This window comes from Bombina bombina, chromosome 4 (genome assembly GCF_027579735.1).
Source record: "Bombina bombina isolate aBomBom1 chromosome 4, aBomBom1.pri, whole genome shotgun sequence".
Classification (NCBI taxonomy): domain Eukaryota; kingdom Metazoa; phylum Chordata; class Amphibia; order Anura; family Bombinatoridae; genus Bombina; species Bombina bombina.
In genome coordinates this window covers 615,366,755-615,394,243 of record NC_069502.1, presented here as the reverse complement: position 1 = coordinate 615,394,243, position 27,489 = coordinate 615,366,755, and the positions used below count along the sequence as shown (strand labels likewise).

General features: G+C 41.1%; 1 protein-coding gene across 1 annotated transcript in view; it reads right to left on the bottom strand.

Moving 5' to 3' along the window:
- Positions 1–27,489, bottom strand: part of ARFGEF3 (ARFGEF family member 3) — a 400,722-nt gene that overhangs the window by 157,900 nt on the left and 215,333 nt on the right. The window contains exon 15 of the mRNA XM_053710627.1: positions 12,285–12,450. Within this exon, the coding sequence (XP_053566602.1) occupies positions 12,285–12,450 (166 nt within the window). The remainder of the gene's footprint in view (positions 1–12,284; positions 12,451–27,489) is intronic.

Genomic DNA, 27,489 nt, shown 5'->3' with positions numbered 1-27,489 from the left:
GTGGAAGCCACAGCTCTAGTAGAATGAGCTGTAATCCTTTCAGGGGGCTGCTGTCCAGCAGTCTCATAGGCTAAGCGTATTATGCTCCGAAGCCAAAAGGAGAGAGAGGTTGCCGAAGCTTTTTGACCTCTCCTCTGTCCAGAGTAAACGACAAACAGGGCAGATGTTTGACGAAAATCTTTAGTAGCCTGTAAGTAAAACTTCAAGGCACGGACTATGTCCAGATTATGCAAAAGACGTTCCATCTTTGAAGAAGGATTAGGACACAATGATGGAACAACAATCTCTTGATTGATATTCCTGTTAGAAACCACCTTAGGTAAAAACCCAGGTTTGGTACGCAGAACTACCTTGTCTGAATGAAAAATCAGATATGGAGAATCACAATGTAAGGCAGATAACTCAGAGACTCTTCGAGCCGAGGAAATAGCCATCAAAAACAGAACTTTCCAAGATAAAAGTTTAATATCAATGGAATGAAGGGGTTCAAACGGAACTCCCTGAAGAACTTTAAGAACCAAGTTTAAGCTCCACGGGGGAGCAACAGTTTTAAACACAGGCTTAATCCTAACCAAAGCCTGACAAAATGCCTGGACGTCTGGAACTTCTGCCAGACGCTTGTGCAAAAGAATAGACAGAGCAGAGATCTGTCCTTTTAAAGAACTAGCTGATAAGCCTTTGTCCAAACCCTCTTGGAGAAAGGACAATATCCTAGGAATCCTAACCTTACTCCATGAGTAACTCTTGGATTCACACCAATAAAGATATTTACGCCATATCTTATGGTAGATTTTCCTGGTGACAGGCTTCCGAGCCTGTATTAAGGTATCAATGACTGACTCGGAGAAGCCACGCCTTGATAGAATCAAGCGTTCAATCTCCATGCAGTCAGTCTCAGAGAAAGTAGATTTGGATGATTGAAAGGACCTTGTATTAGAAGGTCCTGCCTCAGAGGCAGAGTCCATGGTGGAAGAGATGACATGTCCACTAGGTCTGCATACCAGGTCCTGCGTGGCCACGCAGGCGCTATCAGAATCACCGATGCTCTCTCCTGTTTGATTTTGGCAATCAGTCGAGGGAGCAGAGGAAACGGTGGAAACACATAGGCCAGGTTGAAGAACCAAGGAGCTGCTAGAGCATCTATCAGCGTTGCTCCCGGGTCCCTGGACCTGGATCCGTAACAAGGAAGCTTGGCGTTCTGGCGAGACGCCATGAGATCCAGTTCTGGTTTGCCCCAACGATGGACCAGTGGAGCAAACACCTCAGGATGGAGTTCCCACTCCCCCGGATGAAAAGTCTGACGACTTAGAAAATCCGCCTCCCAGTTCTCTACGCCTGGGATGTGGATCGCTGACAGGTGGCAAGAGTGAGACTCTGCCCAGCGAATTATCTTTGAGACTTCTAACATCGCTAGGGAACTCCTGGTTCCCCCTTGATGGTTGATGTAAGCCACAGTCGTGATGTTGTCCGACTGAAATCTGATGAACCTCAGTGTTGCTAACTGCGGCCAAGCTAGAAGAGCATTGAATATTGCTCTTAACTCCAGAATATTTATTGGGAGGAGTTTCTCCTCCTGAGTCCACGATCCCTGAGCCCAGACTGCGCCCCAACCTAGAAGGCTGGCATCTGTTGTTACAATCGTCCAATCTGGCCTGCGAAAGGTCATACCCTTGGACAGATGGACCCGAGAAAGCTACCAGAGAAGAGAATCTCTGGTCTCTTGATCCAGATTTAGTAGAGGGGACAAATCTGAGTAATCCCCATTCCACTGACTTAGCATGCATAATTGCAGCGGTCTGAGATGCAGGCGCGCAAATGGCACTATGTCCATTGCCGCTACCATTAAGCTGATTACTTCCATGCACTGAGCCACTGACGGGCGTGGAATGGAATGAAGGACACGGCAAGCATTTAGAAGTTTTCATAACCTGGACTCCGTCAGGTAAATTTTCATCTCTACAGAATCTATAAGAGTCCCTAGGAAGGAGACTCTTGTGAGTGGGGATAGAGAACTCTTTTCCACGTTCACTTTCCACCCATGCAACCTCAGAAATGCCAGAACTATCTCTGTATGAGACTTGGCAATTTGAAAGCTTGACGCCTGTATCAGGATGTCGTCTAGATACGGAGCCACCGCTATGCCTCGCGGTCTTAGAACCGCCAGAAGTGAGCCCAGAACCTTTGTAAAAATTCTCGGGGCAGTGCCAACCCGAAGGGAAGAGCTACAAATTGGTAATGCCTGTCTAGAAAGGCAAACCTTAGGAACCGATGATGATCTTTGTGAATCGGTATGTGAAGGTAGGCATCCTTTAAGTCCACTGTGGTCATGTACTGACCCTCTTGGATCATGGGTAGGATGGTCCGAATAGTTTCCATTTTGAATGATGGAACTCTGAGGAATTTGTTTAAGATCTTTAGATCCAAGATTGGTCTGAAGGTTCCCTCTTTCTTGGGAACCACAAACAGATTTGAATAAAATCCCTGTCCTTGTTCCGTCCGTGGAACTGGATGGATCACTCCCATTACTAGGAGGTTTTGCACACAGCTTAGGAATGCCTCTTTCTTTATCTGGTTTGATGATAACCTTGAAAGATGAAATCTCCCTTGTGGAGGAGAAGCTTTGAAGTCCAGACGATATCCCTGAGATATGATCTCCAACGCCCAGGGATCCTGAACATCTCTTGCCCACGCCTGGGGTCGAAGAGAGAAAGTCTGCCCCCCACTAGATCCGTTTCCGGATAGGGGGCCGTTCCTTCATGCTGTCTTGGGGGCAGCAGCAGGCTTCCTGGCCTGCTTGCCCTTGTTCCAGGACTGGTTAGGTTTCCAGGCCTGTCTGGAATGAGCAACAGTTCCCTCTTGTTTTGAAGCGGAGGAAGTTGATGCTGCTCCTGCCTTGAAATTTCGAAAGGCATGAAAATTAGACTGTTTGGCCTTTGATTTGGCCCTGTCCTGAGGAAGGGTATGACCCTTGCCTCCAGTAATGTCAGCAATAATTTCCTTCAAGCCAGGCCCGAATAAGGTCTGCCCCTTGAAAGGAATGTTGAGTAATTTAGACTTTGAATTCACGTCAGCTGACCAGGATTTAAGCCATAGCGCCCTACGCGCCTGGATGGCGAATCCGGAATTCTTAGCCGTTAGTTTAGTCAAAGGAACAATGGCATCAGAAACAAATGAGTTAGCTAGCTTAAGCGTTCTAAGCTTGTCAATAATTTCATTCAACGGAGCTGTCTGGATGGCCTCTTCCAGGGCCTCAAACCAGAATGCTGCCGCAGCAGTGACAGGCGCAATGCATGCAAGGGGCTGTAAAATAAAACCTTGTTGAATAAACATTTTCTTAAGGTAACCCTCCAATTTTTTATCCATTGGATCTGAAAAAGCACAACTGTCCTCAACCGGGATAGTGGTACGCTTTGCTAAAGTAGAAACTGCTCCCTCCACCTTAGGGACCGTCTGCCATAAGTCCCGTGTAGTGGCGTCTATTGGAAACATTTTTCTAAATATAGGAGGTGGGGAAAAGGGCACACCGGGTCTATCCCACTCCTTGCTAATAATTTCTGTAAGCCTTTTAGGTATAGGTAAAACGTCAGTACACACCGGCACCGCATAGTATCTATCCAGCCTACACAATTTCTCTGGAATTGCAACTGTGTTACAGTCATTCAGAGCAGCTAATACCTCCCCAAGCAATACACGGAGGTTCTCAAGCTTAAATTTAAAATTAGAAATCTATGAATCAGGTTTCCCCGAGTCAGAGATGTCACCCACAGACTGAAGCTCTCCGTCCTCATGTTCTGCATACTGTGACGCAGTATCAGACATGGCTCTAACAGCATTTGCGCGCTCTGTATCTCTCCTAACCCCAGAGCTATCGCGCTTGCCTCTTAATTCAGGCAATCTAGATAATACCTCTGACAGGGTATTATTCATGATTGCAGCCATGTCCTGCAAGGTAATCGCTATGGGCGTCCCTGATGTAATTGGCGCCATATTAGCGTGCGTCCCCTGAGCGGGAGGCGAAGGGTCTGACACGTGGGGAGAGTTAGTCGGCATAACTTCCCCCTTGACAGAACCCTCTGGTGATAATTCTTTTATAGATAAAGACTGATCTTTACTGTTTAAGGTGAAATCAATACATTTAGTACACATTCTCCTATGGGGCTCCACCATGGCTTTCAAACATAATAAACAAGTAGGTTCCTCTGTGTCAGACATGTTTAAACAGACTAGCAATGAGACTAGCAAGCTTGGAAAACACTTTAAAACAAGTTTACAAGCAATATAAAAAAACGTTACTGCGCCTTTAAGAAACACAAATTTTCCCAAATTTTGAAATAACAGTGAAAAAATGCAGTTACACTAACGAAATTTTTACAGTGTATGTAATAAGTTAGCAGAGCATTGCACCCACTTGCAAATGGATGATTAACCCCTTAATACCAAAAACGGAATAACAAATGACAAAAACGTTTTTTAAACAGTCACAACAACTGCCACAGCTCTACTGTGGCTTTTTACCTCCCTCAATACGACTTTTGAAGCCTTTTGAGCCCTCCAGAGAAGTCCTGGATCATGTAGGAAGAAGCTGGATGTCTGTGTCTGTAATTTTTGCTGTGCAAAAAAAACGCCAAAATAGGCCCCTCCCACTCATATTACAACAGTGGGAAGCCTCAGGGAACTGTTTCTAGGCAAAATTCAAGCCAGCCATGTGGAAAAAAACTAGGCCCCAATAAGTTTTATCACCAAACATATATAAAAAACGATTAAACATGCCAGCAAACGTTTTAAAATACACTTTTATAAGAGTATGTATCTCTATTAATAAGCCTGATACCAGTCGCTATCACTGCATTTAAGGCTTTACTTACATTACTTTGGTATCAGCAGCATTTTCTAGAAAATTCCATCCCTAGAAAAATATTTTAACTGCACATACCTTATTGCAGGAAAACTGCACGCCATTCCCCCTCTGAAGTGTGTGAGAAGAGCAAAGGATCTTAGTTACTTCTGCTAAGATCATAGAAAACGCAGGCAGAATCTTCTTCTAAATACTGCCTGAGATAAACAGTACACTCCGGTACCATTTAAAAATAACAAACTTTTGATTGAAGAAATAAACTAAGTATAAAACACCACAGTCCTCTTACGACCTCCATCTTAGTTGAGAGTTGCAAGAGAATGACTGGATATGGCAGTGAGGGGAGGAGCTATATAGCAGCTCTGCTGTGGGTGATCCTCTTGCAACTTCCTGTTGGGAAGGAGAATATCCCACAAGTAATGGATGATCCGTGGACTGGATACACTTAACAAGAGAAATAGACATTTTTGGGTTCAGGTCCCTTTAATTAGTGATCTTGCAATAGCCAGGAAGGCTATTACGGAGAAAAAAGTAGTAATAGCATTAGCATCAGATAATCTCATTGGTGGCTTATGGGGATGATTATAGTGAGTGAAAAGTTTCTCTGAATAAGGGAGTTTGCAGAAATCATTTTAACATTTTGGAGAGGAGTAAATGCATTAGATGAAGAGATTTTGCAATTATAAATGGGAAGGTTGTGAAATGTACACACAGAGGGCCTTTGGTAAAGATTAGATATAAGGCTGAAGAGTATTAGTAAAATTAATCAGGGCAAAAGCTATGCAGATTTGACCCTAAAATAATAAAAAAACATAATTTATGCTTACCTGATAAATTCCTTTCTTCTGTAGTGTGATCAGTCCACGGGTCATCATTACTTGTGGGATATTAACTGCTCCCCTACAGGAAGTGCAAGAGGATTCACCCAGCAGAGTTGCTATATAGCTCCTCCCCTCTACGTCACCTCCAGTCATTCGACCAAGGACCAACGAGAAAGGAGAAGCCAAGGGTGTAGTGGTGACTGGAGTATAATTTAAAAAATATTTACCTGCCTTAAAAAACAGGGCGGGCCGTGGACTGATCACACTACAGAAGAAAGGAATTTATCAGGTAAGCATAAATTATGTTTTCTTCTGTTAAGTGTGATCAGTCCACGGGTCATCATTACTTGTGGGATACCAATACCAAAGCAAAAGTACACGGATGACGGGAGGGATAGGCAGGCTCTTTATACAGAAGGAACCACTGCCTGAAGAACCTTTCTCCCAAAAATAGCCTCCGAGGAAGCAAAAGTGTCAAATTTGTAAAATTTGGAAAAAGTATGAAGCGAAGACCAAGTTGCAGCCTTGCAAATCTGTTCAACAGAGGCCTCATTCTTAAAGGCCCAAGTGGAAGCCACAGCTCTAGTGGAATGAGCTGTAATTCTTTCAGGAGGCTGCTGTCCAGCAGTCTCATAAGCTAAACGAATTATGCTACGAAGCCAAAAAGAGAGAGAGGTAGCAGAAGCTTTTTGACCTCTCCTCTGACCAGAGTAAACGACAAACAGGGAAGACGTTTGTCGAAAATCTTTAGTTGTCTGTAAATAAAATTTAAGGGCACGAACTACATCCAGATTGTGCAAAAGACGTTCCTTCCTCGAAGAAGGATTTGGGCACAAGGATGGAACAACAATCTCCTGATTGATATTCCTGTTAGTGACTACCTTAGGTAAGAACCCAGGCTTAGTACGCAGAACTACCTTATCCGAGTGAAAAATCAAATAAGGAGAATCACAATGTAAGGCTGATAACTCAGAGACTCTTCGAGCCGAGGAAATAGCCATTAAAAATAGAACTTTCCAAGATAACAACTTTATATCAATGGAATGAAGGGGTTCAAACGGAACACCCTGTAAAACGTTAAGAACAAGGTTTAAACTCCATGGTGGAGCCACAGCTTTAAACACAGGTTTAATCCTGGCCAAAGCCTGACAAAAAGCCTGAACGTCTGGAACTTCTGACAGACGCTTGTGTAACAGAATGGACAGAGCTGAGATCTGTCCCTTTAAGGAACTAGCGGATAACCTCTTTTCTAAACCTTCTTGTAGAAAAGACAATATCCTAGGAATCCTAACCTTACTCCAAGAGTAACCTTTGGATTCGCACCAATATAGGTATTTACGCCATATTTTATGGTAAATCTTTCTGGTGACAGGCTTCCTAGCCTGTATTAAGGTATCAATAACTGACTCAGAAAAACCACGCTTTGATAAGATCAAGCGTTCAATTTCCAAGCAGTCAGCTTCAGAGAAGTTAGATTTTGATGTTTGAAAGGACCCTGAATCAGAAGGTCCTGTTTCAGAGGTAACGACCAAGGTGGACAGAATGACATGTCCACCAGATCTGTATACCAAGTCCTGCGTGGCCATGCAGGCGCTATTAGAATCACTGATGCTTTCTCCTGTTTGATTCTGGCAATCAATCGAGGAAGCATCGGGAAAGGTGGAAACACATAAGCCATCCTGAAGGTCCATGGTGCTGTCAAGGCATCTATCAGGACCGCTCCCGGATCCCTGGATCTGGACCCGTAGCGCGGAAGCTTGGCGTTCTGTCGAGACGCCATGAGATCTATCTCTGGTTTGCCCCAACATGGAAGTATTTGGGCAAAGACCTCTGGATGAAGTTCCCACTCCCCCGGATGAAAAGTCTGACGACTTAAGAAATCCGCCTCCCAGTTCTCCACTCCCGGGATGTGGATTGCAGACAGGTGGCAAGAGTGAGACTCTGCCCAGCGAATTATCTTCGATACTTCCATCATTGCTAGGGAGCTTCTTGTCCCTACCTGATGGTTGATATAAGCTACAGTCGTGATGTTGTCCGACTGGAACCTGATGAACCCCCGAGTTGCTAACTGGGGCCAAGCCAGAAGAGCATTGAGGACTGCTCTCAATTCCAGAATGTTTATTGGAAGAAGACTCTCCTCCTGATTCCATAGTCCCTGAGCCTTCAGAGAATTCCAGACAGCGCCCCAACCTAGTAGGCTGGCGTCTGTTGTTACAATTGACCAGTCTGGCCTGCTGAATGGCATTCCCCTGGACAGATGTGGCCGATAAAGCCACCATAGAAGAGAATTTCTGGTCTCTTGAATGGAATGAAGGACACGGCATGCATTTTGAAGTTTTGTTAACCTGTCCTCTGTCAGGTAAATCTTCATTTCTACAGAATCTATCAGAGTCCCCAGGAAGGGAACTCTTGTGAGTGGAAAGAGAGAACTTTTCTCTTCGTTCACTTTCCATCCATGCGACCTTAGAAATGCCAGTACTATCTCTGTATGAGATTTGGCAGTTTGAAAGCTTGAAGCTTGTATCAGTATGTCGTCTAAGTACGGAGCTACTGAAATTCCTTGCGGTCTTAGTACCGCCAGAAGAGTGCCCAGAACCTTTGTGAAGATTCTTGGAGCCGTAGCCAGTCCGAATGGAAGAGCTACAAACTGGTAATGCCTGTCTAAAAAGGCAAACCTTAGATACCGGTAATGACTTCTGTGAATCGGTATGTGAAGGTAAGCATCCTTTAAATCCACTGTGGTCAAGTACTGACCCTCTTGGATCATGGGCAAAATTGTTCGAATAGTTTCCTTCTTGAACGATGGAACTCTTAGGAATTTGTTTAGGATCTTTAAATCCAAGATTGGCCTGAAGGTTCCCTCTTTTTGGGAACTACAAACAGATTTGAGTAAAACCCTTGTCCTTGTTCCAACCGCGGAACTGGATGGATCACTCCCATTAATAAAAGATCTTGTACGCAGCGTAGAAACGCTTCCTTCTTTGTTAGGTTTGTTGACAACCTTGACAGATGAAATCTCCCTCTTGGGGGAGAGGATTTGAAGTCCAGAAGGTATCCCTGAGATATGATCTCTAACGCCCAGGGATCCTGAACATCTCTTGCCCAAGCCTGGGCGAAGAGGGAAAGTCTGCCCCCCACTAGATCCGGTCCCGGATCGGGGGCCCTCAATTCATGCTGTCTTAGGGGCAGCAGCAGGTTTTCTGGCCTGTTTGCCCCTGTTCCAGGACTGGTTAGGTTTCCAGCCTTGTCTGTAGCGAGCAACAGCTCCTTCCTGTTTTGGTGCAGAGGAAGTTGATGCTGCTTCTGCTTTGAAATTACGAAAGGAACGAAAATTGGACTGTCTAGCCTTGGCTTTGGCCTTGTCCTGAGGCAGGGCATGACCTTTACCTCCTGTAATGTCATCAATAATCTCTTTCAAGCCGGGCCCGAATAAGGTCTGCCCTTTGAAAGGAATATTAAGCAATTTAGATTTAGACGTAACATCAGCTGACCAGGATTTTAGCCACAGAGCTCTGCGTGCCTGAATGGCGAATCCTGAATTTTTAGCCGCAAGTTTAGTTAAATGTACTACGGCATCTGAAATAAATGAATTAGCTAACTTAAGGAATTTAAGTTTGTGTGTGATGTCATCTAGTGTGGATGATTGAAGTGTCTCTTCCAGAGACTCAAACCAAAATGCTGCTGCAGCCGTGACAGGCGCAATACATGCAAGAGGTTGCAATATAAACCCTTGTTGAACAAACATTTTCTTAAGGTAACCCTCTAATTTTTTATCCATTGGATCTGAAAAAGCACAGCTATCCTCCACTGGGATAGTGGTACGCTTAGCTAAAGTAGAAACTGCTCCCTCCACCTTAGGGACCATTTGCCATAAGTCCCGTGTGGCGGCGTCTATTGGAAACATTTTTCTGAATATAGGAGGGGGTGAGAAAGGCACACCGGGTCTATCCCACTCCTTAGTAACAATGTCAGTAAGTCTCTTAGGTATAGGAAAAACGTCAGTACTCGTCGGTACCGCAAAATATTTATCCAACCTACACATTTTTTCTGGGATTGCAACTGTGTTACAATCATTCAGAGCCGCTAATACCTCCCCTAGTAACACACGGAGGTTCTCAAGCTTAAATTTAAAATTTGAAATGTCTGAGTCCAGTTTATTTGGATCAGAACCGTCACCCACAGAATGAAGCTCTCCGTCTTCACGTTCTGCAAACTGTGACGCAGTATCAGACATGGCCCTTGCATTATCAGCGCACTCTGTTCTCATCCCAGAGTGATCACGTTTACCTCTTAGTTCTGGTAGTTTAGCCAAAACTTCAGTCATAACAGTAGCCATATCTTGTAATGTGATTTGTAATGGCCGCCCAGATGCACTCGGCGCTACAATATCACGCACCTCCTGAGCGGGAGATGCAGGTACTGACACGTGAGGCGAGTTAGTCGGCATAACTCTCCCCTCGTTGTTTGGTGAAATATGTTCAATTTGTACAGATTGACTATTTTTTAAAGTAGCATCAATACATTTAGTACATAAATTTCTATTGGGCTCCACTTTGGCATTAACACATATAGCACAGAGATATTCCTCTGAATCAGACATGTTTAACACACTAGCAAATAAACAGCAACTTGGAAATACTTTTCAAAGTAATTTACAAATAATATGAAAACGAACTGTGCCTTTAAGAAGCACAGAAAATATTATAACAGATAAAATAATTAAGTTATAGCATCAATCTTTGTCAGAATATACAGTTTTAGCAAATGATTGTTCCCCTCAGCAAATGATAACTAACCCAGGCAGCAGAAAAAAATACACAAATAAACGTTTTTTATATCACAGTCAATACAATCAGCACAGCTCTGCTGTGAATGATTACTTCCCTCAAAAAAGACTCTTGAGATCCCTGAACTCTGTAGAGATGAACCGGATCATGCAGGAAGAAAATGAACCTCTGACTGAGTTTTTCTGATGCATAGTGAAAGCACCAAAATGGCCCCTCCCCCACACACATAACAGTGAGAGGGATCAGTGAACTGCTCTAATTTAAATCAAAACTATTGCCAAGTGGAAAAAAAGTGCCCAAAACATTTTTTCACCCAGTACCTCAGAGAAAAAAACGTTTTTACATGCCAGCAAAAAAACGTTTTACCTCAATAATTAATTGTCATTTAAAACCTATTGCAAGTCCCTGCAAAATAGGTTAAGTCTATGTATACAGTTTAAAAGCCAGAGACGTACCATTTCCCAGAAAACTGAAGTGTAAAATATACATACATGACAGCCTGATATCAGCTACATCTACTGCATTCAAGGCTGAGTTTACATTATAACGGTATGGCAGGATTTTCTCATCAATTCCATGTCAGAAAATAATAAACTGCTACATACCTCTTTGCAGATTAATCTGCCTGCTGTCCCCTGATCTGAAGTTTACCTCTCCTCAGATGGCCGAGAAACAGCAATATGATCTTAACTACTCCGGCTAAAATCATAGAAAAACTCAGGTAGATTCTTCTTCAAATTCTACCAGAGAAGGAATAACACACTCCGGTGCTATTATAAAATAACAAACTTTTGATTGAAGATATAAAAACTAAATATATCACCATAGTCCTCTCACACATCCTATCTAGTCGTTGGGTGCAAGAGAATGACTGGAGGTGACGTAGAGGGGAGGAGCTATATAGCAACTCTGCTGGGTGAATCCTCTTGCACTTCCTGTAGGGGAGCAGTTAATATCCCACAAGTAATGATGACCCGTGGACTGATCACACTTAACAGAAGAAAATGGAATAGCAGAAATTCATACAGAATAATATATTTGTAATTATTTATTTATTTTAAACATCAAGTATTATGGACAATGTGCACACTGTGTTGGGATCGCATGAACCATGGATATAATACACAACACTTAGGGCTGCTAATCATGGGCATTTTCACCATCATGAAAAATATACAAAAAGAAAAAAATGCTGAGCTTGTACTGTTGGAAATACGATTATTCATCCTCAGTTTGTTGGAAATTAGCATCTTCACATGAGTATATGCTGAGGTGGGCTCAGGAACGTACATATGTCTCGATCACTCCATGGCAGCAATGTGTATAGCAATGGTAAACAATGCAACCTGTAGAGGGAGCTTTAGTGTAGTAAAACGTTAAGGTAAACTAAGCTGTATAGCTAGAAGCACTGATTAATAAACAAGACTGAACGCAAAATGATTGCATTTATCTTTGGGTAGGAGACGTAATTAGTGTGTGCAGTAGTACTAAGTGAAGACAGAACTGCGTGAGTTAACTTCTGTCACTACTGCATTTAAAGTTTCTCTATGGCGACTGTATAACACTGCTACAAACACTATTGCCATATAGTAATCAAGACTCATGAGCCTACCACAGTATGCTCTTATGAAAACAAGCTAAGTTTCAACAAATGACACCAAGAGAAAAGGGCATATTTAATAATAGAATTAAATAGGAAACTTTTGTTGTTACTTTTAATTATATGTTCTAACTGAATCCTTAAAAAAAGTTTTAGTTTGGCTTCCATCTTCCTCTACCAATTAGCTACAGCCTCAGAATTAAGTGTATTGAATGACTTACTATTAAGCATAGCAATAATGGGGAGGCAGTGTCCCTCAGTACTCCCCCAGTACCCTGATTCCCCCAGCATGTTTCTGTCCAAGACTTGGTGGTAAAGCTCCTCTATCCATGCTTGTGAGAACACCATAAGTACTCCACTGGACTGTACCTGCTTCATAAACTCCTTCTGTGGATGCAACACACAGAAAGATTAGCAAGAACAGCATATGGCAAACAAGGATCATTTAAGGTGAGAAACTATCACATCTCTAAACAGAAAAAATATGTTTTAATACTGAACTGATGAATCTTTTTTAAAAGAACATAATTGTTTTTTATTTGCAGTCAGTAAACATAGAAATTCTATTAATAATTATTTAAATTTCTATAAATTTATACTATTTATATTTCTATATTTTATACTTCTATTAACAAGCAAATATTTAGAAAGATACGCCACAAACCTACATATACATATAAAGACCATTGTACACTGGATACACACAACAAAGATAAAATCATGCCCAATGCAGAGAAAATGAGACTTTGTTGCAAATGGGGAGAAATAGTATAGTGTGAGGGGATGGGGGGGGCAGCAGGATGAAACCATAAAATTGTGGTTGCTAAACGTTATAGAATTGGGTTTGATACAACAATGTTAGGGGGCAAATAAATGTACTAAAGGGCTGGACTGTGATCCCTATGTGTTGACTTGGATAAACCTTTACATAATAACCAGATACTAACAGCAGTTCTAAATGCAAAGGTTGTAATAGAGCACAATGCATATTGTTGCCCTGGTTACAATCCTAAGCTCCAAACCTGAAAGCTACTTTTATCTTTCATATACATGGACATACCATGGCAAGTCCTAGATTCCAATGGGACGAAAAACATTGTATTAAAGTCAGTACAAGACGATGTAGAACATTTTACAAATGCAATACGATTTAGACCTATTTTTATTGTGTACAAGTGTCTTAATGCAATTGTATAATTTCTCTCACATTTATTATTATTAAATATTTTTATTTTACTATTGAGAGACAATATTCAAATTTTACAGGTACACTTAAGCATAGTAACAAACACAAAGTCTTATTCCACTACAAATCTCAGTCTATTGATCATCAATATTCTAATATAAACTGAAAGTTGAAGATCTAGGTGGAAGAATCTAAGAAGCCCCCCCCCCCCAAAAAAAAGGTGAATTTGATACATACCTTTTTTTTTTTTACATTTAACTAACAAAGAAAAAAAAATGTGAATCAGATTATATGTCTGCAAAAGGAGGTACCCTGTGCCCACAGTCTGTGAGATGGTCTGACCCCCTATTACTGTATATAGGGACACTGTTGCCCCCCCCATGCTGTAGTAACAAAGTCTGTAATTTGCTGGTTCCACAAACAATCACACACACGCATACATGCATAAACACACACACATACATGCATAAATACACACACAGTCACATACATACATACACACACACACATACATGCATAAATACACACACAGTCACATACATACATACACACACATGAACACTAACCCCTGTAGTCAGAGACAGTAGTGAGGCATCATCTCACACTCACATGATATCAGTGCAGGCAGTGGCAGGTCAACGTTTTATATTGGAAAAAGGGAGAAAGAAAATTTGTTTGAAGCTGGGCCCCCACCCTCAGGGGCCCAGTCACATTTGCACCCCCTGTAGTTTCGTCCCTGTGCCTTGGTAATAACTACATGATTGCCTATTTGATTTATTAACTTTTTTTTTTTACTCCTAACACTCCATGATGTTTGGTTAACTACAACAGTCCAGCAAATGTGCTGGCTGATGATCCACTGTATTTCTATCACAGAGTAGTTTAAAAGCACTTAACTTAACTAACTGTTGCATCGCAGCACATATACTTGAACCCCAGGAAATAGTACAGTGCACAATCTGGTTAAAGAGTCAGTAAACATAGACAATAATGTTATATAATTCTGCACATAGTGCAGAATAACAGTGGGGCAAAAAAGTATTTAGTCAGCCACCAATTGTGCAAGTTCTCCCACTTAAGAAGATGAGAGAGGCCTGTAATTTTCATCATAGGTATACCTCAACTATGAGAGACAAAATGTGGAAACAAATCCAGACAATCACATTGTCTGATTTGGAAAGAATTTATTTGCAAATTATGGTGGAAAATAAGTATTTGGTCAATATCAAAAGTTCATCTCAATACTTTGTTATATATCCTTTGTTGGCAATGACAGAGTTCAAACGTTTTCTGTAAGTCTTCACAAGGTTGTCACACACTGTTGCTGGTATGTTGGCCCATTCCTGCATGCAGATCTCCTCTAGAGCAGTGATGTTTTGGAGCTGTCGCTGGGCAACACAGACTTTCAACTCCCTCCAAAGGTTTTCTATGGGGTTGAGATCTGGAGACTGGCTAGGCCACTCCAGGACCTTGAAATGCTTCTTACGAAGCCACTCCGTTGCCTGGGCGGTGTGTTTGGGATCATTGTCATGCTGAAAGACCCAGCCACGTTTCATCTTGCTGATGGAAGGAGGTTTTCACTCAAAATCTCGCAATACATGGCCCCATTCATTCTTTCATGTACACTGATCGGTCGTCCTGTTCCCTTTGCAGAGAAACAGCCCAAACACATGATGTTTCCACCCCCATGCTTCACAGTAGGTATGGTGTTCTTTGGTTGCAACTCAGCATTCTCTCTCCTCCAAACACGACGAGTTGTGTTTCTACCAAACAGTTCTACTTTGGTTTCATCTGACCATATGATATTCTCCCAATCCGCTTCTGGATCATCCAAATGCTCTCTAGCATACTTCTGACGGGCCCGGACATGTACTGGCTTAAGCAGGGGGACACGTCTGGCACTGCAGGATCTGAGTCCCTGGCGGCGTAGTGTGTTACTGATGGTAGCCTTTGTTACGCTGGTGCCAGCTCTCTGCAGGTCATTCACTAGGTCCCCCTGTGTGGTTCTGGGATGTTTGCTCACCGTTCTTGTGATCATTTTGACCCCACAGGGTGAGATCTTGCGTGGAGCCCCAGATCGAGGGAGATTATCAGTGGTCTTGTTTGTCTTCCATTTTCTAATTATTGCTCCCACAGTTGATTTCTTCACACCAAGCTGATTGCCTATTGCAGATTCAGTCTTCCCAGCCTGGTGCAGGTCTACAATTTTGTTTCTGGTGCCCTTCGACAGCTCTTTGGTCTTAACCATAGTGGAGTTTGGAGTGTGACTGTTTGAGGTTGTGGACAGGTGTCTTTTTTATACTGATAACAAGTTCAAACAGGTTCCATTAATACAGGTAATGAGTGGAGGACAGAGGTGCCTCTTAAAGAAGAAGATACAGGTCTGTGAGAGCCAGAAATCTTGCTTGTTTGTAGGTGACCAAATACTTATCTTCCACCATAATATGCAAATAAATTCTTTCCAAATCAGACAATGTGATTGTCTGGATTTGTTTCCACATTTTGTCTCTCATAGTTGAGGTATACCTATGATGAAAATTACAGGCCTCTCTCATCTTCTTAAGTGGGAGAACTTGCACAATTGGTGGCTGACTAAATACTTTTTTGCCCCACTGTATATAACATTATATTAGTGCTAGATTTATATAACCTAATATTGCCTGCAAAGTTTTATTAAAAAATACTGTTTTCCAGACCCGCTCTCTGTGCTGGTCTGGTTTTTACACAGAGCACATCTGGCCAGCTGTCTAGTTACAGCCTGGCCCGACCGCGCCATTACATTTAGTGCAGCTCGCTCCTGCTCTGTCTGATAGCGGGAGCGAGCTGCACTAAATGTAATGGTGCGATCAGGCCGTGCTGTGACTAGACAGCTGTCCAGATGCGCTCTGTGTAAAAACCAGACCCGCTCAGAAGAGCACAGAGAGCGGGTCTGGAAAACAGTATTTTTTAATAAAACTTTGCAGGCAATATTAGGTTATATAAATCTAGCAATAATATAATGTTATATAATTCTGCACTATGTGCAGAATTATATAACATTATTTTCTATGTTTACTGACCCTTTAATTGCATTCTTGCAAGTTATAGCTACATTCAACATCCAGGTACTCATTACATTGTAACGTATCAACTATATAGCCATACTTTAATCCAGTGAGAGGATTATCTTACTTAGCTGCAACGTTTGTGCATAAATCACGATTATTAAGGTACTCAGCAGCTAATTTACAATATAATCTCATGACTCCTGGTTAATTTTGTTTTAACGTTGACTTCAATCTTAACCATGTGTGCACCTTTATAGTAATATCTTTAACGGTTGTCAAACTGCTAATATCTGTATCACTATAAAAGTGTGGTTCTTTAAATTAGAAGCTGGGATCAATTTGATTCATTTACAGTTAGTTGCTGTATACCAGTCTCTCTAGAGAGGTACAGCTTGTTACATATATTTATAGGCTTATCTATAGGCTATCGTTTAATCGTTAGTACTGCTGCAAGTGGGATAAACTATACATATACCATTGTTTTGTGCTAAAGAGCAAGCAAAGGTTTTTTTCCTTTGATGCTGTCCATAGAAGTTGACATTATGCAATGTCCTTAGCACTGTCTGAGCTGTCACAGAAACTCTAATTTATATTGATAATCCCTGAGCCAAATCTGAAGCACTTGCCTTGATGCAAATCTGAAACACTTGCCTGTTGTCCGTTTTCAGAGCTAGATTGTGCAAGTAGCACACTGTCCGTAGCTTCATTTTAGGACAGCCACTGCGGCTCTGATTTTTGGCACTGTGTATTGATCTATACCTCCTGATTACTTCTGCAACTGCGTTTTGACTGATTTTTAGTTGGTCACCAATCTTCCTGTATCCTTTTCCATCTTTGTGAAGTCTCACAATCAGATTTTTCAATTCCTCTGGCAATTCTTTTCCATGTTGAGACATGATGCAGACTTGCAGGTAGACACAGCCCATTGGTCAAAAAAAATTGACTGTTCTGGTAACTATGCCCATACAGTTAGGCTAATTGGAAATTATAGTTGTACTCAATTTTGTTTCAGTGATCTAACTTGTGTGTCAGTGACCACAGGTGTATTCACTTTTGTTGCATTACGTTTCTACTTTGGGGCCTGTATTTTCAATATAATCTTTCTAAAGTATTTGTTTTTGATTGTTTATAATAGGAAATACACTACTTGTCAACTTAGAAATAAAACAATTATTGAGAGTTGATACAATTTTGAATAATTTGATATTTAAGTGATATTGCCCAGGGGTGTACTCACTACAACTACAATATCATATATATCAGTCAGGGACAACTAATTGCAAATATTCTTCCAGATCAGAGACATTAAAGGGACAGTCTACACCAGAATTATAATTGTTTAAAAAGATAGATAATCCCTTTATTATCCATTCCTCTATTTTGTATAACCAACACAGTTATATTAATATATGTTTTACCTCTGTGATTACCTTGTATCTAAGCCTCTGCAAGACTGCCCCCTTATCTCAGTGCTTTTGACAGACATGCAATTTAGACAATCAGTACATACTCCTAAATAACTCTACGGGAGTGAGCACAATGTTAACTATATGACACACATGAACTAGTACTGTCCAACTGTGAAAAACTTTCAAAATGCTCTGAGCTAAGAGGCGGTTTTCAACGGTTTAGAAATCAGTTTGAGCCTAGCTAGGTTTAGCTTTTCAAAAATACCACCAAGGGAACAAAGCGAATTTAGTGATAAAAGTAAATTGGAAAGTTGTTTAAAATTGCATGCCCTATCTGAGTCATGAAAGTTTAATTTTGACTAGACTGTCCCTTTAACACTGCAGACTTGAACATACTTGAATGATATGGTGGTAAATAATACAAACTAAGGAACATTTGAACTCTAAACATATGAGGAGCATCTCACTACATCTGTACTGCAAGCTAAGGACAATTAATGCCATGTATTAGTAGGGTGAGGGGACAATAATACAAATAAAACAAATAGTGTCTTTTTCTTGTAAAAAGAACAACTCTAGTAGCACTCTATATGTTGTCAAAAATCATCATTGGTAGTATTACTAGAGTATGCACACAAATATGAAGGAAAACTGGAGCTAGGCATTTCCTCCAACTAAGGGCTAGATTACAAGTGGAAAGCTAATTTATCGGGCGCCCATAAAACAGGCAAATTCGCCAATTTACGGGTAAACAATACAAGAGGTCAGACCTCTGGTTAATTTTAAAAATGTGCCTCAATTGCTCCCAAACTTTAGTGTAGTGTGCATTATACTAAAGAAACAAAATGTAGAATTACTTTTTTCATTAATAACTGAAGGAGGCAGTTTTAAGGGGTTAAAAGTGGCAGGTGTGGGGTGTTAGAAAAAATGGCACTAAAAAGTGCTGTTACAATGCGGTCTATGGGGACTGTGTGTTCCCAGTAAATATATATATATATGTATGTATATGTATATATATATATATATATATATATATATATATATATATATATATATATACATATACACACACACACAGGTATATATTCCTTTTAGAGTCCATATGTGCAAAGATTTTATTTTAACCCCCTGCTAAGTTCAGATGCAGTAGGGTCTGCTGTGCCTCTATTGTTGCAGCTGATCTTATGCTTGGTTATAATGCCAGTGCTACTTGTATGTTATATTTGCCTGCCCTCATCTGAAAGCTAGTGGAAGTGAACTTCTACAGGTGTTCATCTACTCACCATTACCATGAATCAAACCCTACTTGGTGACACCTTCACATTTTGAAATTGCTTGCTCCCAGCTACTGTTTCCTGTGCTGACCTGTACATTTTAATGTTTTTTTTCTGGATTATGGCCCTGGCCATTTTCTAACCTTGTTTATTCCTCATGCCATTTATAAACTTGCATATGATCTTCTATATTCTCAGCCCAGACTCTGTATTGCTTCTGTATTGGCTCAATTCAGCTCTGCTCTGAAACCACTGCCTGCAGCCTAGTTGCCTCTGTATAAGTGCATCTATTAGTACATTAAATTGTCCTACTCAGCAATCATGATAGATTGTTCATCCTTGAGCAAACATCTATTAGACAACTTTGCTGTAGCTACTACAATGTCCTGCCCTGGCTCTTCTACTGTGTATATTCTTCAAGTCTATATTCTGCTACTGGCCTACTCTTGAGGTTCTATACGGTTATATCTGCATTAAAATAACTACTAATCCATGTTGCTGCTCCTCTTCAGCGTTTTCATGCTATTATCAGGGTTACAGCTTTAATTTTGCCATCCATGTCTTTTATTGAAGTTTGCTGTCTGCCAGGTCTGAGATATGTCATGGGAATCCTTCCAAAGACTAGAATTACTAAATGACCTTCAGTTTATTAAAAAGTCAGGATTTTTGTATTTTCTATTAAACCCCTTTCTGGCTGGAGAGCATACAAACAGCAAATGATCTATTACAACTGGGGTCATTCATTACGTGTGTGTCTAGGGTGGCCCTTAGAGGTTTGTGAGGATAAGGAATAATTTGAAATAAGATGAAAAATGACAGAATCCAATAAGCCAGAGTCTTCTACTCTAGCTGAAGGACTTTAATGCTACTGAACAGTAATCAGTCTTTTAATTATGCGGTGCCCAAAGTGTGTGAGCCCTAAAGGAGGGAATTCGAAAAATAAGGTAGGTCCGGTAAGGGAAAGAAATCACCATTGCCTTAAGATGAATGAAGATGTAGTAGCCCCTGGGGATAGCACTTGTGAGTGTTCTGTAGAGAAGGGGACAGTGCCCAGAAATCTCTCGATGGGCGGCTGACTGGTTTGGGGTGTTGTTGCCTGATCTGCACAAAAGTTGCAAAATTGTATTCTCCGTCTAAATCATGAAAGAAAAAAAATTGGGTTTCATGTCACTTTAAACAGATCAGGGTTTAGATTACGAGTGGCGTGCTAACAATTCCACATGAGCGATAAGGGATTTATTGTGGCCATTAGCGCACGTCGGAAGTAGTGTGTGTATTACAAGTTAAAGTAAATACGATCGCTTGAGCACAGTTAAATTTAACGCACATCGGGAAAGCACTACCACAGAGCTCCGGCTAACAGGATAGCGAAACAAAAAAATTGTCACAAAAAACATCAAAAATACTTTGAAAAGTACACTTACACTCATAATAACTCTGTCTTATAAAAAATATTTAAAAAAAAAAAAAAGCACAAAAAAGTTATAAGGGCTAAAAGATATGAGGTCTCAGGTGTTAGGGAAAAAAAGGCAGGCAAAGGGCTTTATATATCTAAATATGTATATATGTGTATTTATATGTGCACATATGTATTTATATGTGAATATACGTATTTACAGACATATATACACACACATAAATTTATACTTACACATATATAGACATATAAATAGACATTGGAGCCCTTTGTAGTTAAGTAGATGAAAACATGTAAAAGCATATTTATGCAATAATCATTATTAAAAAAAGGGTTATACGGTGTATTTACTGTAAATATTTCACATTCCAATGTTCTGCACATAACAGAATATGTTCTAAGTATTTTTAAATACAACCCCAATTCCGAAAAAGTTGGAAAAGTATGGAAAATGCAAAACAACTAACAAAAAGAGTCATTTGAAAATTAAAAACTCACCCTGTACTATATTGAAAACACATTATTAACACATTATTTGATGTTTCACTTTGTGAATTTAATGTATTTTTGAGAATATACACTCATTTTCAAATCTGATGACTGCAACACGTTCCAAAAAAAGTTGGGACAGGTACAATTTAGGACTAATAGCGATGTGACAAGTTGAAATAAGAAGGTGATGTGAAACAGGTGAGGCAATCATGTAATCATACTATATAAGGAGCCTCCAAAAATGGCCTGGTCCTTCAAGAAGAAGGATGGGTTGAGGCTCACCAATCTGCCAACAGAATAATCCAACATTTTGAGAACAATATTCCCCAAAGACAAATCGGTAGGATTTTGGGCATTTCACCTTCTACAGTGCACAATATAATTAAAAGATTAAATCAATCAGGTCAAATCTTGATGCGTAAAGAGCAAGGCGGAAAACCACTTCTGAATGCACGTGATCTCCGATCCCTCAGATGTCACTGTCTCATAAACCATCATGAGTCTGTAATGGATATCCTGATATGGGCTCGGGAATCCAAGGACGCAAGTTAAGGCTATACTATGCAAAGAAGAAGCCATAAATCGACACTGTCCAGAAGCGCTGCCGACTTCTCTGGGCTTGATCTCATCTGAGATGGACAGGAGCACAGTGGAATCATGTTTTGTGGTCTGACGAGTCAACATTTCATATAGTTTTTGGAAAAAACAGCTGTTGTGTTCTCTGGGCCAAAGAGGAAAAGGATCATCCAAGCTGTTATCAGGGTTAGGTCCAAAAGCCATCGTCCGTCATGGTATGGGGGTGTGTCAGTGCCCATGGCATGGGTAACTTGCACATCTGTAAGGGCACCATTAGTGAAGAAAGATATATATACATTTTGGAGCAGCATATGCTGCCATCCAGACCTTGTCTTTTCCAGCAGGAGAATGCCAAACTACATTCTGCCCGGATTACAAGCGCATGGATGCGTAAGAAGAGATTGCGGCTGCTAGCATGTCCTGCTTGCAGTCCTGAACTGTCTCCGATTAAGAATGTGTTGCGCATTATGAAGCGCAAAATAAGGCAACAAAGGCCCCGTACATTTGCGCAGCTGAAGACATGCATAATGGATGAATGGGGGAAATTATTCTTGCTAAACGTAACCAACTGGTTTTTGGAGTGTGGTTGCAGTCATCAGATTTCAAATGTGTGTATATTTTCAGAAATACATTAAATTCACAAAGTAAAACATCAAATAATGTGTTATCAGCTAGATTACGAGTTTTGAGCACTATAGGGAAATTAACGAACGCAACAAAAGTGGCGTAATTTAATCCCATATAGCGTTGCCATTACAAGTTTTAAAAAAACAGGCATGTGCGGGCAATATGGCTGCATTGAGCTCAATACTGCACCAAAAACAAGCGCTGTGTTTGACGTGCTTGTGCGCGCTTTCCCCATAGACATCAATGGGGAGAGCGGGTCAGAAAAAAGTCTAACACCTGCGATCGCAGTAAGAAAAGCTCCGTAACGCAGCCCCATTGATGTCTATGGGGAAAAAAACTATCGTATAAACCTAACACCCTAACATAAACTCCGAGTCTAAAAACCCCTAATCTGCTGCCCCCGACATCGCCAACACTTAAATAATGTTATTAACACATAATCTGCTGCTCCCGATATCGCCGCTACCTAAATAAAGGTATTATCCCCTAATCTGTCGCTCCCGATATCGCCACCACTATACTAAAGTTATTAACCCCTATTCCTCTGCACCCCAGCATCGCCCACACTATAATAAATCTATTAACCCCTATTCCGTCGCTACCTGACATCGCGGCAACTAAATAAAGTAGTGTAGTAGTGTTAGGATTTTTTTCAATGTGTAATTTAGTTTATTTTGGTTTAAATGGTAGTTTAAACTTAGTTTTTTTAATTTGACAAGTAAGTTTTAATTTAATTTAAGCTAGGGAAATTGTAAATTTAATATAAAGTTAGGGGGCTTTAGGTTTAGGGGTTACTAGTTTAATTTAGTTTATTGCGATGTGGGGGGCTTTCGGTTTAGGGGTTAATAGTTTAATTTATTATATTTTGTTGTGGGGGCTTTCGGTTTAGGGGTTAATAGGTTTATTATAGTGGCTTGCGGAGTAGGGCTTAATAACTTTAGTATAGGGGGGCGATGTGGGCGGACGGCAGATTAGGGGTTAATAATATTTAAATAGTGTTTGCGATGCGGGTGGGGGGCGGTTTGGGGGTAAATAACTTTAGTATAGTGGTGACGATGTCGGGAAGCAGCGGAATAGGGGTTAAAAAAAAAATTGTGGCAGTGATGTTGGGAGCTGCAGATCAGGGGTTAATAAAATTAATACAGTATAGTGTTTGCGATGCGGGAGGGCCTTGGTTTAGGGGTTAATAGGTAGTTTATGGGTGTTAGTGTACTTTTTAACACTTTAGTTATGAGTTTTATGTTACAGATTTGTAGCGTAAAACTCATAACCACTGACTTTAGATGGAGTTACAGATCTTGTCATTTTAGGGTGTAACACCGTTTTTTTAGCCTCACCGCGAAAACTCGTAATACCAGCGCTATGGGAATCCCATGAAAAACATAATTTATGCTTACCTGATAAATTTATTTCTCTTGTAGTGTATCCAGTCCACGGATCATCCATTACTTGTGGGATATTCTCCTTCCCAACAGGAAGTTGCAAGAGGATCACCCACAGCAGAGCTGCTATATAGCTCCTCCCCTCACTGCCATATCCAGTCATTCGACCGAAACAAGCCGAGAAAGGAGAAACCATAGGGTGCAGTGGTGACTGTAGTTTAATTAAAATTTAGACCTGCCTTAAAGACAGGGCGGGCCGTGGACTGGATACACTACAAGAGAAATAAATTTATCAGGTAAGCATAAATTATGTTTTCTCTTGTTAAGTGTATCCAGTCCACGGATCATCCATTACTTGTGGGATACCAATACCAAAGCTAAAGTACACGGATGATGGGAGGGACAAGGCAGGAACTTAAACGGAAGGAACCACTGCCTGTAGAACCTTTCTCCCAAAAACAGCCTCCAAAGAAGCAAAAGTATCAAATTTGTAAAATTTGGAAAAAGTATGAAGCGAAGACCAAGTCACAGCCTTGCAAATCTGTTCAACAGAAGCCTCATTTTTAAAGGCCCAGGTGGAAGCCACAGCTCTAGTAGAATGAGCTGTAATCCTTTCAGGGGGCTGCTGTCCAGCAGTCTCATAGGCTAAACGGATTATACTCCGAAGCCAAAAAGAAAGAGAGGTTGCCGAGGCCTTTTGACCTCTCCTCTGTCCAGAGTAAACAACAAACAGGTAAGATGTTTGACGAAAATCTTTAGTAGCCTGTAAGTAAAACTTCAAGGCACGGACTACGTCTAGATTATGCAAAAGACGTTCCTTCTTTGAAGAAGGATTAGGACATAATGACGGAACAACAATCTCTTGATTGATATTCTTGTTAGAAACCACCTTAGGTAAAAACCCAGGTTTTGTACGCAGAACTACTTTATCTGAATGAAAGATCAGATAAGGAGAATCACAATGTAAGGCAGATAACTCAGAGACTCTTCGAGCCGAGGAAATAGCCATCAGAAAAAGAACTTTCCATGATAGAAGTTTGATATCAATAGAATGAAGGGGTTCAAACGGAACCCCTTGAAGAACTTTAAGAACCAAGTTTAAGCTCCATGGAGGAGCAACAGGTTTAAACACAGGCTTAATTCTAACTAAAGCCTGACAAAATGCCTGAACGTCTGGAACTTCTGCCAGATGCTTGTGTAAAAGAATAGACAGAGCAGAAATCTGTCCCTTTAAAGAACTAGCTGATAATCCTTTGTCCAAACCCTCTTGGAGGAAGGACAATATCCTAGGAATCCTAAGCCTACTTGACATTACATGAGTAATTCTTGGATTCACACCAATGAAGATATTTACGCCATATCTTGTGGTAAATTTTCCTGGTGACAGGCTTTCATGCCTGTATTAGGGTATCAATTACTGACTCGAAGAAGCCACGCTTTGATAGGATCAAGCGTTCAATCTCCATGCAGTCAGTCTCAGAGAAAGTAGATTCGGATGATTGAAAGGACCTTGTATTAGAAGGTCTTGTCTCAGAGGCAGAGTCCATGGTGGAAAGGATGACATGCCCACTAGGTCTGCATACCAGGTCCTGCGTGGCCACGCAGGCACTATCAATATCACCGATGCTCTCTCCTGTTTGATTTTGGCAATCAGACGAGGGAGCAGAGGAAACGGTGGAAACACATAAGCCAGGTTGAAGAACCAAGGCGCTGCTAGAGCATCTATCAGTGCCGCTTCTGGGTCCCTGGACCTGGATCCGTAACAAGGAAGCTTGGCGTTCTGGCGAGACGCCATGAGATCCAGTTCTGGTTTGCCCCAACGGAGAACCAATTGAGCAAACACCTCCGGATGGAGTTCCCACTCCCCCGGATGAAAAGTCTGACGACTTAGAAAATCCGCTGACAGGTGGCAAGAGTGAGTCTCTGCCCAGCGAATTATCTTGGAGACTTCTGGCATCGCTAGGGAACTCCTGGTTCCCCCTTGATGGTTTATGTAAGCCACAGTCGTGATGTTGTCCGACTGAAATCTGATGAACCTCAGTGTTGCTAACTGAGGCCAAGCTAGAAGAGCATTGAATATTGCTCTTAACTCCAGAATATTTATTGGGAGGAGTTTCTCCCTAGAAATATGTTAACTGCACATACCATATTGCAGGAAAACCTGCATGCCATTCCCCCTCTGAAGTTACCTTACTCCTCAGAATATGTGAGAATGGCAGTGGATCTTAGTTACTTCTGCTAAGATCATAGAAATCACAGGCAGATTCTTCTTCTAATGCTGCCTGGGATAAAACAGTACACTCCAGTACCATTTAAAAATAACAAACTTTTGATTGAAGTTAAAAAACTAACTATAATACACCACTCTCCTCTTACTACCTCCATCTTTGTTGAGAGTTGCAAGAGAATGACTGGATATGGCAGTGAGGGGAGGAGCTATATAGCAGCTCTGCTGTGGGTGATCCTCTTGCAACTTCCTGTTGGGAAGGAGAATATCCCACAAGTAATGCATGATCCGTGGACTGGATACACTTAACAAGAGAAAAACGTAATTTTTACGAGTGCGGTACTGACGTTGCGTTACAGGCTAAAAGGCTTGCGGTACAGCTATACCGACAAGACTTGCAATGGCTGCGGTGCTGTTTTAATGCTGAAAATACCATATTTTCAGCGTTAAAAGACGAACGCATAAACTTCTAATCTAGCTTAATGTGTTTTCAATATAGTAAAGGGTGAATTGAATTTTCAAATTACTCTTTTTGTTTGTTTTTTTGCATTTTCCATACTGTCCCAACTTTTTTGGAATTGAGGTTGTAGATATTCCTATATACAGTGCTCAGCATAAATGAGTACACCCTTTTTGAAAAGTAAGATTTTAATCAATATCTCAATGAACAAAAGACATTTTTACATTCTTCAAAAAAGACCTCTTTCAGAGCCTGGATGCTAAATGGAGAGTAATGCTCAACTTGTCTCTTGAGAATTCCCCATAGATGATCGATTGGGTTCAGATCAGGAGACATACTTGGCCACTGCATCACTTTCACCCTGTTCTTCTTCAGAAATACAACAGTGGCCTTAGATGTGTTGGAAAACTGTACGACGACCAAGGGCACGGAGTGATGGTATCATCTTCACTTTCAATATAGAGCAGTACATATGTGAATTCATGATACCATCAGTGAAATACAGCTCCCCGACACAAGCAGCACTCATGCAGCCCCACAGAAGGACACTGCCACCACCATGTTTCACTGTAGGCACCATGCATTTTTCATTGTACCCCTCACCTTTGTGGGGCCATACAATTTTGAAGCCATCAGTTCCAAAAAAAATTTTTTTTTCTTGGTCTCATCACTCCAGAGTACAGAGTCCAAGTAGTCATCTTTTTTTTCAGCATGTGCCCTGGGAAATTCTAGGCGGGCTTTTTTGTGCATTAGCTTTAGGAGAGCCCTTCGTGGACGACACCCATGCATGCCATTCCTCTGCAGTGTACGCCGTATTGTGTCACGGGAAACAATCACCCCAGTTTGGCTTTCTACCTCTTTAGCTAACTACAGTGAACTTGCATGGTGATTTTCTTCAACCCTTTTCATTAGAAGACGCTCCTGTCAAGGTGTTAACTTCTATGGATGGCCTGAACATCTCTGTGAGATAGTTTGTATCACTTTTGCTACAGTATTCTGACTGGTAAGTAAAGCTTTGCTGATCTTTTTATGGCCTTCACCTTTCTTGTGTAAAGAAATGATTTTCTTTCTCAGGCCTTGTGAAATTTTTCTTCCATATGGTGCCATTGCTGACAGCATGACATGGGAAGGGGTTTTATTTGGTAAGTAACGCCCTTTCTCCAACATTGGTGTGTCCGGTCCACGGCGTCATCCTTCTTGTGGGATATTCTCTTCCCCAACAGGAAATGGCAAAGAGTCCCAGCAAAGCTGGTCACATGATCCCTCCTAGGCTCCGCCCACCCCAGTCATTCTCTTTGCCGTTGCACAGGCAACATCTCCACGGAGATG